This window comes from Corvus moneduloides, chromosome 5 (assembly GCF_009650955.1).
Source record: "Corvus moneduloides isolate bCorMon1 chromosome 5, bCorMon1.pri, whole genome shotgun sequence".
Lineage (NCBI taxonomy): Eukaryota > Metazoa > Chordata > Aves > Passeriformes > Corvidae > Corvus > Corvus moneduloides.
In genome coordinates this window covers 15,078,770-15,094,487 of record NC_045480.1, presented here as the reverse complement: position 1 = coordinate 15,094,487, position 15,718 = coordinate 15,078,770, and the positions used below count along the sequence as shown (strand labels likewise).

The following is a 15,718-nucleotide window of genomic DNA, read 5'->3' as shown; positions in this document are numbered from 1 at the left end:
CTGTGCAGTTAGCATGCAAAAACATATTCTATTTCATTGCAGCAAATGTGTCATTTCAATTCCATTCTGATAAATGAAAACTAGAAAGCCACAGATTAGATGATCTTCTAAAATCCTTTACAATTGTCTGTAGACATTTCCAGACATGCCAGGTGAACATTGTAAACGTGCAAAATTAGGACAGAAACAATCTGCTGATACTTTAAGCACCTCATAAAGTATTGGAACTCATGCTCTGTATGCAGAATTCTTTATGAATTAATCAGTTCATTGAGACAACAGGGTCATTATCTTTTCTATATAATGAAAATCATTTTAAGGCTTTGGTAGTTGCAGTAATTTAATGCATCAAATACTGTGAGATACTGTGGTTTTTTGAAAAAATGACCACATTAAAAAAAAAAAAAAGGTTTTGTTACTTTATTTCTCTGGACATAAACTTCTGCTCTGCTTATGTGAATGTGCTCTACAGCCAACTAAATTGTGCCTAACTTCAAAATATATTTTTGAAGTGAACAAACTAAAACTAATATCCATGAAAATATTACTTTGCAAGATCACCATTACAAGCCTGTATGAAAAAAAAAACCACACACCATGTTTTGCATTGGAAGTGTCATTATCCTACAGTGGCTCCGTGTTTTATGTCAGTCAGATCTAACAAGTTTGCTGGACAGTCAAACTGAAATTAAACCCGAGAACTTGAAAATGTCATCTAGTAAGTGTTCTCCCTTGATTTCATCTGCACTCAGAGAGGCCCAAACCCATTAGATCTCTGTGTGGCTTCAAAGTTCTCTGCACTGACAGACTCAGAACTTCTGCATGTTATCTCAAAGCATGCAGAAACCAGGAACAAGACAGACATTAATGCTGTGACCAAGCATCAGTTACTTGAATGAAAATAAGGAATGGTAACTTCCAGCATAGATCCTAGAAACACTGCTGTATTTTTCATGGATACAACAACTGCGTAAGTGCACATTAAGACACAAACCCAACAATGAAGAAAAAGATACAGCAACACTGCAGTTGTGCTGGCTTCACAAGGTAATAACTATCAGACATGGGCTTCTTATTTAAAGCAATTCTTCTTTTGAAACTCTCATTTACTAGTCTGACTAGTGGACTGACATATAACCATGTCGTTCCATTTAAGAAAGATAAAAAGGCATTAAGCACACATATAATTGGATTAGAGTAAAATACTGAATTTCTGCAAACAGATTGCATTAAAAAATAGTAGAGACAGACTGAATGCTTGAAAGACTAGTACGGAGATTATGCTGAATATTAAGTGAAGAAGTTGATGGACATGTTTCAGTAAAAACTTGCCATAGTGGGCCGAGAATGATAATCATTCCATGCTAGAAGAAAATAAACCACCTATTTGAGGGACGTGACAAATTGATAAAAAACATTATCTACTTCCCCTTTGTGTTAAAATACAGTTCCCTTTTCATAAAAAAAAGCAGTGTGGGGGTGGGTATACTTTTAACACCACAAATTTAACATAATATGGTGACAACTATGACAAACTAAAAAGGCCTCAGAATAGAGGCGATGTGTTATCACAGGCATTACAGATAAAGATAGTGGAGCAAACAGACAATGTAGAACTTTTCAATGGCACCTGGAAGACTGCAGGGGGATATTACTTTTATTTTTTAAATGGTTAGTTATCACTTGGCAAGAAAATGATAATCAGAAATTCATACACAGATGATCACTCTAAAAAAGGAGTGAGAAACTCAAATCTACTTTTACTTTATAAATGGGCAACACAGTAGCTCACAGCACTGTCAGCATATTCAAAACTGTAATATACAGAACATAGTAATTTAAATTATTTATAAATCTGTCAAACTGAATCCTGGAGGGGGGGGAAATTGAAATAAGTTTTGAATAGATACATGAAGGCTTCAGCTCAAGGTATAGTCTCTCTCAAAATGTGAAATGCAATTTTAAAAAACCCAACCAAACAGATGGATAAATTATACTGCAATTAGGTAAACCAATGCTACAGTCTATCCAGAATACCACATGTTGTACTTTTCACTTGATCAAACAAAATTTGCAAAATTACAGGTATTTCAGAAGCGGAATATGTAACAGAGCAAAATACTTAGGAAATCAAAACATTTATCACACAGGGAAATGAGAGGCTAGTTTTCTTCTCAAGAGTACTGCTGAGCTATTCTGTTTATTCTTGGAAAATGAGCTTCTGTAAAAGAAAAGAACCATCACTAGAGGGTGTCTCTTGATTTCCCCATGCAATCAATTCTGAAAATTATTTGGAATCCATCTGTCAACAGAATATCACTTCCTAGCACAAGCTGGCATAGTGAGACTCAAAAAAACATTCAGAAGAAAAGTACATAGACCTTGAAGAGCCAGAAACATCCCTAAATTGTAAATGTCTTTAAAAATTTTGCCTGTACCATATTTTGTTAAAATGTGTTTAAGGACAATACATATATTTTATTTTGGTAAAACTTGACACTGATGAAAAACTAAGTATTTTTATACTTCACTAGATTTTCATTCCACTGATTTTTTAATATCCTACTCTTAATTAGATCTTTTATGTACCCTATTTAAGTAAACCATAAACACATTCAGTAAGATTAGACATACAGTTCTAGCAATTTCCCACCACCACATCACTCTTACACTCTCCTGCTTTGCAAGTGGAGTATTTCATGTGTGACAGTAAAAATAGCACGTCAATAAATCTATACATCTTCATACCCATGAGAAACACTTCAAGCACAAATTATGAGGTTCACAGTATCATTAGGGTTGGAAGGCACCCCTGGAGATCATCCAGTCCAACCCCCATGGCAAGGTAGGGTCACCTAGAGCAGCTTACACAGGAACGTGGCCTGGTGGGTTTTGAATATCTCCAGAGCAGGAGACCTCCCTGGGCAGCATTTTCCAGAGCTCTGCCACTCTCTATATAAAAAAGTTCTTTCTCGTGTTGAAGTGAAACTTTTGTTTTAGTTTATGACCATTGCTCCTTGTCCTGTCGCTGGGCACCACTAAAAAGTCTATCCTCTTGGCACCTGTATTAATGAGATCCTCTCTCAGTCTTCTCCAGACTAAACAGGCACAGCTCCCACAGTCTATTCTCAGAGGAGAAATAGGCCAGACCCCTCAGCATCTTCATGGCCCTCCACTGGACCTTCTCCAGTAGCTCCATGTCTTTTTTGCACTGAGGAGCCCACAGCTGGACACAGCACTCCAGAAGTGGCCTCATTAGGGCCGAGCAGTGGGGGAGGACCTGCTGGCCACACTATTCCTGATGCACCCCAGGATACCACCAGCCTGCTGGCCACAGGGGCACTCCTGTCTCATGGACAGCTTGTCACCCACCAAGACTCCCAGGTCCTTTTCAGCAGAGATGCTCTTTCGTACGTCAGTGTGCAGCCTGTGCTGGTACTTGCACTTATTCCTCCCCAGGTGCAGGACCCTACACTGGCCCCTGTTGAATCTCATTAAGTTTCCCTCTGCCCAACTCTCCAGCCAATCAAGGTCCCACTGAATGGCAGCACAGCCTTCAGGTGTATCAGCCACTCCCCCAGGTTTGTACCACCAGAAAACCTGCTAAGGTTCTATCCCATTGTCCAGGTCGTTGATAACCAAACTGAGCAAGACTGGACCCACTATGGATCCCCAGGGAACGCCATGGACTACAGGACTCCTACTCCGCTGATCACAACCCTCTGAGCTCTGTCATTCAGCCAGTTCTCGATCCACCCCACTCTCCATTCATCTATCCCACATTTCCTGAGCTTACCTGCAAGGATACCGTGGGAGACAGTGTCAAAACCCTTGTGAAGTCAAGACAGACAACACCCATTGCTTTCCCCTAATTGACCCACGCTGCCGTGCCATGATAGGCGGCTATCAGATTGATTTCCCCACGGTAGATCCATGCTGACCACTCCAGATGACCTTGTTTTACATGCTTGGGTGATGACCTCTGGAATGATCTGTTCCATCACCTTCCCAGGGATGGAGACAAGGATGACTGGCCAGTTCACGTTCAACTATACAAATACTGCACGTCTACATTAATATATCTGAAAAACGTAAGGGCATTTCATAATCTAACCATATTTAAATACGACAGGAGCATATCTTTCGAGTGCAGCGCTGCCTGTCCGCTCAAAGCCCGAGCTGACGCGGTACTGACAAACACAGACACCCCTCCATCCCTCGGATGCCAGCAGGGCCCGAGGAAGCCCCGCCAGGAGCAGAGCGGGGCTCCCCACGCTCCTCCCGCGGCAGCGCTGCCGTTCGAGCGCCGCAGGGAACCTCGGAGCGGAGACACAGCCCAAGGAGCAGCGCCGGCACGGACGGCCCGCGGCCCCGGGACTCGGCACCGCCGGGCGGGCAGCCGCAGCCCGGCGCACCCGCGCCCCGCCCCGGCCCGCCCCGCCGCTGCGAGTCACTCACCGCGCACCGTCGGGGGGGCGTCGCTGGGCCGTGCTGCCGACATGGTGGTGCTGCGCTGCGCCCGCGGCCCGGCGGGACCCGCAGCCTCCGGCGGCTGCAGCGGGAAGGGAAAGGCGATGGCAGCGTCAGCGCGGCCGGGCCTGGAGCGAGAGCCGGCCCTCAGCGGGGCAGAGCCAGCGCGCGTGCGCGGGGTGCCGCCGGTGCGCGCGGGCCGGGAGCGCGCGTCAGGGACCTGGCCGGGGACAGACCGACAGGGGGACAGCCGGCTGCACGGGCTTTACACAAACACACATATATATATATATCTCCATTTTTTTTTTTTTGTCTGTGTATAGATACATACATATATATAGGATATATATACGCGTATTTATCTCTTGAATATATCTGCTATACCTATCTATATATGTGTCCTGTATGTATCTATCTAGATATACATACATGCATATATATATCTCTACATATCTCCTGTGTGTGTATATGAATATATATATATAGGGGATATATATATTTCTTCTCTGTGTGTGTATAATATACAGGATCTATCTGTCTCCTGTATATTCATCCATCTCCCGTGTATGCACACATACATATATAAACATATGTGTCCCACTGATGGCACTACCAGGCTACAGTCCCAACACCACCCAAAGTTAGCACACACTGCTGGTTGGTAGCTAGATTAAAGCCTACTGATGCCCCAAAAGCATCTTGCCTTATCTTTACTGTTTATCTCCTCATAGCATAGGAGTTTTGGGTTTCTTTTCCCCTTCTGACATTTTACTGCTTAAACACAAGTACCTCTGTTCTGCAGATGAGAATAAAAAGCTGTTCTGCAGATGAGGAAACAGGACAACCTCGTGGTTTTACAACCTACGCAAGACTAAATGTATTTAACCAATAATTTGAAGATAATTTAATCAACTATGATTATATATATTGATGTAATTATTGATATATATATTGATATAATCAATTATGATTATATGAAATAGAATTTAAAAAAATACAAATCCAAAACACATTAAGGGTGCCTGCTTCCAGCAGTGGTACTTATAGTTGCAGTGTATTTGTACAGAAATTAATTATGCAAATCTGTATTAACTAGAATGGTACTGACAGATGAGAAGAGCTTAAAAGAGAGTCTTGGGTTACTTATTCCACTTTTCACAGCTGTGCATATGAAAGATTCCTGTATCAAATTTAAACAGTCTTTCCTAAAGGCACTTGTAAATGGAGGACACTGACAACATTGAAGAAGTGCTTTATGGCAGCTTTCTTTAACAATTTGGTAGCATTTCTTGAAGTTAAGTACTGTAACAGACACTTTAAAATGTAGTAAACAACTGGATGCAAGAACTGTAACGCTCTCCACTAGCTCAGAGGTAGTTTCCAAGCACTGAAAACTAACAACAGAAACACAGAGAAGTTTCTCTCACTGCTCTTTAAAAAAAATTATTACATCAATAGTACCTAGAAAATAATTTTGAGGATTTTGGGTTACTTAAATCTGTCTCATTCATGAAAATGCAGTGACACTGAAACAGAGCTTAAGGAAAATGTTTGCTTCCTACCTGGGTTTTCTTATACAGCAACTCTTGGATCACAGACAAGAGCCAAACATCACACTCCCTGTAAAAGCAGTGCCCCGGCTCTGCTTTTAAAGAGAAAGAGTCAGATTTCCTGCTTAAACCACTAAAACACTTCTGGCAAACTTCTTTTTGTAAACAATTTCATCTACACTAAAAGGGAAATCATAAATAAAATATGGAGAGGATGCAGCTCCAGCAGACCATTGCCGTTACTGCAGTGATTTTAAAAAGCAAATATCCACGGTATATTTTTACAGGGTCAAGGATGGTTATTTCAGGCTGAAGTACAATAAAATAGTCCCTCATCCTAACTTTGAGTATCCAAATTTTCTAAATTATCTGGCTTAATTTCCGTGTACTTCTTCTAAAGTAAGTAAGGGAGCAGCACAGACCTTCTTGGGACTTGTATGAAACAGAGCAGTGATTCCTAAATACCGATCATTTATAGAAGAGACTGGTTCGCTCTGTTGACTAAAGAGAGGTGTTAAACCTCTAATTCAGACCTTATGAAACATTCCAGTAAGTATTTTTTTTAGTTTAGTTTAGAAACACTTAGCTCCACTTTGAAAAAAATCCCTGAAAACTTCATGTAGGGATAAATCCTTGAAGTGGACGGTTAGTAGCCAGTTGTTTTTCTAGTGCCTGCTGTGTTCCAATGCAGTAAAATACTTGGAGTAATTACTGGAGCTGCATCAGGGGACAACGGTGCATTATTCTTTACAGGTGACCTTTACAAATCAGCATCAGCCTCAGCAGACTTCTTAGCTTGTCATTTGGGGGAAAAATTACAGGAAACATAGCAGAGTTAAAAAAGATACCATCTCTCAGAAGCTGTTATTGGCAAACAGGCTTTTTGCCACCCAAGGCTTAAAAAATGTATCAGTAAATGCTCAGAGTAACAAGTAAGACAAATCATAACTTTATAGAGTTATCAATATGCCTTTATACTTCTGTAGCAGAAAAAAAAAGGAAAAAATAAGGATATGAAGGCTATGATAGTTGTTTTAGAGCCTGCTTAAAGGGAATCACACTCTTGAAGCCCTTGTTAGAGAAATAGAGGAGGGATAGGTTATCTTCCTGTTAAATGCTCACAGTCAGCTTATGCAGATACTAGGAATGGCAGAAATGTCAGCACTGTGAGATGGTTTGTAGAAATGTGGATTGTCTTATATACTATTCCTTACTTTTGTAACTACAAAGGGATTTATAACTTTCCTGTCAAGTCTAGAGAAGGGTCTTTTCTGCTGCACTGAATTGTCAACAAAATAATCCTTATGTTAACGTGTATGAATATCTCTAGTATGATCAGAATAAACAAAATTGTGAATACTAAATTGAGCTATTAGACCTATTTATAATTGTCTGTATATAAACAGTCCCTATAACAGCTGAAGGTCTATAATTGCAAAGTTTTAGTGGTTGGAATCACCTGAAAAGAGATGGATAAATTACTTCTCCTTTCTGAATACTATCCTAAGAAGGAGACCACGTGAAGAAGTAACCATAGTAGTTAAAAGAGATTAGGAGTATGCATTTTTAGTTGTGGAAGAGGAACTGTCATAGCTAGAAACATCTGACATGACAACAGCTTTCAGGAATGGGAAAGATATGTAATAGGAGGACAGGTTTCTTAGGGTAACATGCACAGCACACATCTATTATCTGCTAAGAGTCATTGCATGTGGGACTGTGGAAATGATCCAGTGGGTGAAACTTCATACAAAATTTTGGCAAGAGCTCAGGTATAACATCTTGTTTTGCTAATAGGTCTGTGTACCAAAAATATACTCCAGTATCAGAAACAGTTGTACAAACAGTTTAAATAATGGACAAATATGAACAGCATTTATGTGAGGAACATTACTATGAGAACCTAAAGGAGCAGTCAGGAGCCTTTGCTTAACAGGATGGAAAGCTGCTTAAAAACACGTCAGTACAATGACTCTGCTCACAGGAGACACACAGAATTTGAACCACATATGTTTCCTGGGGTGGAGAACAACTCATTTATCTTGGTCAGCATTATAAAAACAGAGGCCGGCCTAATGCCATTGATTACACAGGGCAGCAGACTCAGTGATCCACATAAGATGGTGTGAGCTGCTCTGCTCTGCTAGATGTGACATCACACTTGGCAATTAATCACTGTTTTGTCAATGATGGTCAAGGCTGGCTTTAAGAACAGGCAGAGTAGATGGCAGCTTATAGTGCCCTTAATGTAGGATGCCCCAGGAGTGGGCAGTGGCATCATAGGCCCCTAGTTCAGAGTTAAAACAGTTTAAAACTCAACAGGGGACAATGAACAATGGAGTTATTTCTCAGGCTTTGAGGATAATATTAAGCTTGCTTTGCCATATACACTTCTTATTGCCTGCCTAGAATCAAAGTCAAAATCTGTAAAATCAACAGAAGGGAAACAGCAAATGTTATAAGCCACATGCAGCATTTACAGAATAAGAGTACATGTTGCTCTGTTCTTAGAATAGGATTTAGGTACTATGTGCAACTCTACAGTGATCCCAGTTTCAGGGAGGTTACAAACGAGAAAGAAAAACTCAGCTCTTCCTAGTTACTTTTAAACTGTTTGCATCTGACTCCAATATGACAGAAATCACAAATAACATTTCCTGTAATTTGTCACATGCAGTTTGGAAGTCTGTGTTCACACATCAGAACATCTGACAAAATGTGCATGAATGCAGGTAGTGCATGGAAGGGAAATCAGCATCAGTGGTAGGCAAGTTCTCAGATGATGAAAGAGATTGTTGTTTAGCTCAAAATTTTAAGTCCTTTTCACTTTCTTCTGAGCCTAGAGATAACACTTCATTGAAAGTAGTGAAAGAAAAATCACTGCTGGTACATTTCCTTCAGGCAATTCACTCATTTCTAGAAATCCCACCTTCTTGCAAAACAATCACTTTAGAGCCCACTGAGAACCATGGTTCATTTATATTTTTCAAGAATTCAGTATTTTTTGTCCTTTTGTTAAGATGGCATAAACAAGGTTATTCTACCAGAGAGATGATTTTACAAATTTTGTATTGGATTTAGTATTTAGGACAGGTGCTTTAAAGTTGAAAAGAAACAAATTTATTATTTATTACTTTGGTGTAACTAGAATCACTCCAGGATTCATTTCAGTATCGTCAAAAATTTCAATATTTTATGTATAATTAAGTGTATTGAATTTAGAGGCATGAGAGGATGGCTAGCCCATCTTAATACATTGCAAAATTTTCTGGAGACCAGCCAAGTTACTTCAATTGAAGTTGTCCCAGGAGGAACTTGAGCAATACTTTATGGAAGATCTGCTGAGAGGTCACTTCCATCATTATCAGGGTACTTCTCTGTTCTCATCAATCCACATCTCTTCTCTAATTTTGAGACATATAAATTACCAAATTAAATTATGCCAATTTTTCTACTTAGCAGATTGTTCTTGAAGAGCAGTCATCTTATTTAACTTTTGCCATCTCAAAGTTAAAGGGTAACCTAAATTAGTAACTTAGATACAGGTAATATGAAGACATGGGTACTTCCTGATTCTTTCTTTCTTAATAAAAGTCTCTAATACAGGGTCATCCAAACAGAGATTTACCCCACCTATTTCTTTGCACTGATGACAGGAGAGCCAACAACTAATTTAACCTTCACAATGATCTTTGAACTTTTATAGAGATTTAAGCCAGGTAAGAGAAATTTTATACTTATACTTGCTGCTGCAAGAACAATCTGCATAGAGGAAAAATCTGCTTACACCTCTTCCCGCAGGTAGTTGCCAAAATTATGCCAAAATTATACTCAGAATTGAGTAATATCCAAATGCCAAATAATTCAAGACACCTTTCTCTTTGTGAATATTTGCTATTAAAAGATATGTGTATAATTATGGCAGCTGGTGTGGGGTCAGTAGCTCTGACTGAGGAAGAGGTGACCAGTCCGGAGAGATGGTCCCAAAAGAGATCGTCTTCCCGAGGTCTGGTGTCTTCCCTCAGCTGCTGGCCAGGAGGGCCTGTCCAGAAGCTGTCAGCTCTTTAGTGATTGTCAGCTCGTGATTCCAGCTCAGCTCTGCAGGGCAGCCTCCAGGCCAGACCAGAGAGAGACGAGAGGCTCGTGTAGCTGTTCCGCACGAGGCAGCTTTATTAGTTCAGCGAAGGGGAGCCAGGGACGAACTCTCTCTGCTCTCACAGGGGCAGGGGGCTGGCTTTATAGGGATACAGGGGGTGGGTGTCAGAGGGTAAAGGCCAATGGGCTACAAAGGATCTGCATAGGGTCTCCCAGAGGATTCTGGGTTTGTCTTCTTCTCGCCGTAACTGCAGAGTAGCTGCCTTCCCAGGGGAGTTCTGCTGGGAGACTGAGCAATCTCCTTATCTCAGGAGATGTCCCTCCAGGGCAGTGGCTGGGCATACCCTACATATAATATGTCTAATTAATTTTTCTTTTGCACTAGGTAGCAACTTTCATGAACTGATCTGACGTGTGCAGCTAGGAAAAAACCAAGTATCAGTGACTGAGAATTTCATGATAGTATTTTTGAAATTTCTTCCTGTGGATGTGAGGAAGAATCATACCTCTGAAATTCAGAAATGCTTACGTAACCTCAGCTGGGAGTGTTGACCTAATGAGTTACAGGAAAATGTATATGACCTCTAAATGCTCTCTGAGCTGGAGTCTAGATAGTTTATACTAAAAGGGATAAATTTCTTCTTGAAAGCATTACTCATTGGTAAAGATAATGGTATATTGCTTTCTCAACTCTATTTTTTTCCTGTTTACTTTCATGTGTTACTTCTTGGATGGGACTCATCAGCTACTGAAAGACTTATACAAAGCAATCCCCATTTCCACATAAAACTGAAGTTCCTGCTGGCCAAACTGCTTAGCACAGCATTAGTATAATTCGGAGTATGAATTACCTGCCAATGGGTAAATAAATCAACAAATAAACCAGTCAGTGAAAACTAATTTATATAGTAAATATCTTAGTGAATGAATATGAACAGAACCTAGTGGGTGACCTGTAGAAGGTAAATAGAGTATTAAATGAACTGCAACAACTAATGTAACCTACTTGGTAGGAAATGAAGTAAGTTGCTTCCCATTTTGTATGTTTTTTCTTATTCTAAAAGTACATAAATGGTGTTAGGTAAAATTAAAAAGATTTGAAGAATGTAGATTGTTGTCAGTACTGATGTCCATTACTAATTATTTCCTCTATATTGCCTCAACATTGTAAAAGGACATAAGAGGACTTACTGCTCAAAAAAAATTTGTATAACAGCCTAAGCATCTGAACACAAATACCAGTAGTCAAGAAAGTGAAAGTATTTATTCAATGTAATACACTCATAAAAAATTGAAAAGGTAGATAAATGTTTAATTAATTATCTAGGTTAAAAATATTCAGCAATGGAACCTGTGACTAATTTCTTCCTTAATGTCACTCTACCAAGTATAAAGAAAGTCTGAAAGAGTAGAAGACTGTGGAGAGCTGTTTTGTTTCAAATAACTTTATTTTTACTTATTTATCTTTACATACATATATCCCAAGTAAATATATATATACTTTTATTTAAAAATCTCAGGAACACTGATGTCCTTAATATTGTTTGAAGGTGTACGGACGGTTCGAGGCTTGCATGAGTTCTTGCAGCCTCGATCAGGAAGCCCAAGAGTTGGTGCTGCATAAAGACATGTTTCCTCCCGGGAGTTTCTTCTGATGACACTTATTTCTCTCTGTGGACTGTAGGCAAAGTCTAGATGACTAATTTGATCTGGATGCCTAATTTTATATGGCATTATGGCATGTCTAGAATGACCAATATATTGTGTAGAAATCATTGATTAATTTCAAATTTGATCATTTGAAGACATTTCGCTCTTTGTTATCCTACAGTGTTTTGAAACAAACCAGACCTCCCCATGTACTGGTGTGAATTGTGGAAAGACATCAGCCCAAGATATTTTCCATATAAATTCAAATTTAGACAGATAAATACCCCAAATGCAATATCATGTCATCAAAGTTGATCTATTTTCAAGTAATATACTAGCAAGAGCAATGATTTACTTTAAGATAATCTCTTGAGACCCTTAATGAGGGCAGGGACACATGGTATTTGTATACATATGTTGTCCATATGTGTAGTAGAAGTATTCTTCTTGACAAAACCTATAGAAATAATTCAACAGAATTACTTACTTTTAACTCTTCATGCCAAAATATTAAACTGCTCAAAAAAGTATAGAATCCAAATGGGAAAACTTTGGGAAGCTAAAGTTACTTCTCTATCATTGTACAAACATAAATCTAAAATTGCTAAAAAAAGGAAAGCAATAACTCTTGGTTTACTTATTCCCATGGTGTCATTTTCAACATAGGTGTGGTTAAAATGTCTTTTCTATATTGGATTCATTTTTACAGATTATTACATGGGAGCAGTTTGCTTATAGTTAGGATTGCAACCAGGAATATTTCACTATAAAGCTGCAAATTTTCTCTGTTTCATTGAGGAAAATTAGCTTTGTCTGAAAATTTCCAGATGTATTATAACTACCAAATACATTTCTCTAGAGTCTGAAGAAAATCAGTCATACTCTTTCCTTAAGGTTGGGCTTATCAGATTTTCTAACTCTAATAAAACTGATTTGTTACTCCTAACATAAACTTTAAACTGATTCAAAGGTCATAAAATAATTTCCATATTTTCTAACATAATAATCTAATTAAAAACTTCTATTAGTTGCTTTTCCTGCATGATACATATTCTGGGTCCAGTCCTGCATCTGTTGAATTATGCTTCATGGAAGTCATGGGCTCGGTATGATCCTCTGCTGTGTCCTGTGGAATTCAGTGCAGGCAGCACTGAGCAATGCTGATGGTCTTTGTGCCTCAGATAGGCACTGATGTCTGTGAAGAATTGGCATCAATCATAATTGCAAATGATGATTGGACTGCATTTTGCACTCATATTGTCCTTAATTTGCAGATGTATAAATGATTGTACATCAGGGTGATAAACTGAATCTCTAAGTGTTCTCTTCCATATTTTTCACAGAAAGCAGCCCTTGTATGACACTAACAAATTAGATGTCTAGTTAGAAAAATAATCTACTTTTGTCTTCTCTCAGACATCTCTCACTGTCAAATAAAAAATGGTTCTAGAAGCATTGCCAGTTTGATTTGTGGTCAGGGCTTTGCACCTGTTCCCTGCATAAAGCAGCAGTCATGTACTCAAAGCCATGCATGCTAATGTGGGAGGAAATGAGAGCACAGATACAGAGTGCACAGACTAATGTTCCATACATAACCATCATGCTGGTTCTGCAACCTCAGCAGTATTTTTGTGTCATTTTGTCTGGTTGTAACTTTCTTAATTCAGTCAAATACACAGAAAAAAACCTAGAAATTTCCCTTTGCCTTGGTCATAACTAAAGTGGGTTCAAGAATTGTGCAACACAGACCACTAACATTTAATATCTGAATAACTGTTAGAAATAGCAGGTCTGTGTAAATCTGGAATGAATAAAAGATTGTAAATTCTTGGAAAGTAAGAGGACCCAATGAAATATTGCCAGTCTTGGCTGGTGTTGAATGCTGGAGAACTCATGATGTTCCTAGATATTTTTGCAATGATTGGTTGCTGCCACTGGTAAAATGGTTTCCTGATTTCCAGTGGGGATTGATACAGTTTCTCACCAATGGATCTTTCTGTACTACTATCTGTTAGAGGGAAGTGCCAGGTACTATCAGATATTTTATCTCCAGATGGGTGCAGACAGTGATTAAATCACCTCTTAACCTCATTGACAAGAAAAGTAAATTGACTTTGTTACATCTATTGTGTAAACCCCATTAATAGAAGTATAAACATTTTTTTGCAACTTTCAAGTAAGTTTTTGAAACACTGACAGAAATAGTAGCTTCCTAGGTAACTACTATTCATGTCTACTTTTGATTCCATTTATCATACATCCAAAGGGCCGTAGCAACAGCCTACTTTAATTACTCCTATTTAGATCCATGAGGTCCCATGTACCTTTTCCAAGTTCATTGATTTCCTGAATGCAGTTTTTCATCCTGTGTGTGACCTACATTTATTTCATTGCACTTGGCCATATTGAAATATAACTTCTGCTTTAATGATGTGACTCACTTTGTTTCATATAATTTACTCTTATTAATGATTAGAGTCCTGTCATTTTTTTGCATCCACAGTTTTCTTCAGCAAAAGTTTATACTTTTTTTCCACATTTCTCATAAAGATAGTAGATGGCTTTGAAAGAATAGCAAAGACACTTGGAATTACACTGAAAATACCCACATTGAATGCTGACTATCACCAAGTTTTCAGATATTCCAGTTTTTAATTTCTTTATATGTTTGATAGCTTTGTTCTAGTCTTTTATGGCTGCCCTCAGCTAGTACAAATCTTCATGTACTTATTGGGAGGTTGGTTAGGTATGAATGCTATTTCTTGGTGTAAATATCAAATGGGACTGTCCTTGTGACCTGAGCAGTGGCATCCTGAAGCAGTCATTTCTATTTTATTCCTCTCCTTCAAAAAATTCAATATTTTATCTGATTTTAGCCTGTCTTAAAATGACCAAAGATGATATTGCAGTTTATTGTTCAATTTTTCTTTAATGTAATATACAAAATATCCCTTCTAAATTGCAACTTAATACATTTTATATAAAATCCAATGTACAGTATCTTAAATTTGTTTAAATAGTATTAGAAACATAATTCTAGGGAAGAGTCAGTCCTGGAGTGATGCAGTCTTTTGCTAATTACAGTTCATTTTGATATCCCTGCTGTTCGTTAAAAAATCCATCCTAGATTCTAGAAACATCCTTACGAGCTCAGATTTGGTTCCAGTCAAAACGAGAATGAACTCCCAGATATTTTTTTTCATTCAACTTTGTGTTCCCCACACAGATAAATAAATTCCTGTGCTGGGGCCTCCAGTTTGAATGTCATTTGACATCTGCTTCAGAGCTCATCTTCATCTGATAAAGCATCAAGGTAATCTGTATCAACGTATAAGAGAAAGCCAGAAAACAAACTGTCTGCCCATGTTGGATCAGAAAAGAGACCATTCTGATCAGTGTAGAAGATCTCAAGCCATACTTCGTCTTCTGGCTGAAGGTAGATCACTGTGGATCCAGATGCTACATCATGGTTGCCTGTGTTCGCATCAAAAGTCTTGATCCGGTACTTCCCATTGTGAACCAGCCCAATCGCAAGATGCTTGTTTGCTAAGGTGATATCATAAGAAAAATAATAAATCCCTGGGATGGCACAAATGAACTTTCCTGTGGACGGATTGTAATGCTCCCCCTCATTGAAGAGGACTTTATTGAATACAATTGGTAATCTTTCCTCTGGGTAGCTTGTGGTGATGCCAACAGAAAAGGCAGATTTCAGCACTATCTTTCCACACTTACAGACCCCTGGTGCACCTGGCTCTCCTCGGTCTCCTTTATCTCCCTTAGGTCCAGGTGGTCCAGCTGGACCTACTTCACCTTTGGCACCAGTCAATCCTCCAGGTCCTTTTTTACCAGACTGACCTTGGTCTCCTTTCTCTCCAGCTGGTCCTAATGGCCCAGTCTTTCCTCTTAAACCTTCAAAAACATTTTAAGTTAGTTAATCGTTGCACATATCA

The 15,718-nt window shown here is 39.0% G+C and overlaps 1 protein-coding gene across 7 annotated transcripts in view; it reads right to left on the bottom strand.

Annotated features, from left to right (window-relative positions):
- LOC116444168 (complement C1q tumor necrosis factor-related protein 7) overlaps nt 1-15,718 on the bottom strand; it is a 100,748-nt gene that overhangs the window by 50,220 nt on the left and 34,810 nt on the right. For 3 of the 7 annotated variants that reach the window (XM_032109315.1, XM_032109321.1, XM_032109316.1), the window contains exon 1: nt 4,459-4,630. The exons of 2 other annotated variants lie outside the window; for them this stretch is intronic. In XM_032109315.1, the coding sequence (XP_031965206.1) occupies nt 4,459-4,501 (43 nt within the window). In that variant the 5' untranslated portion in view covers nt 4,502-4,630. Of the gene's footprint in view, nt 1-3,796; nt 4,310-4,458; nt 4,631-11,360; nt 15,678-15,718 lie in introns of those variants that run through there. 2 more of the 7 variants (XM_032109317.1, XM_032109320.1) reach the window with 2 other exon arrangements.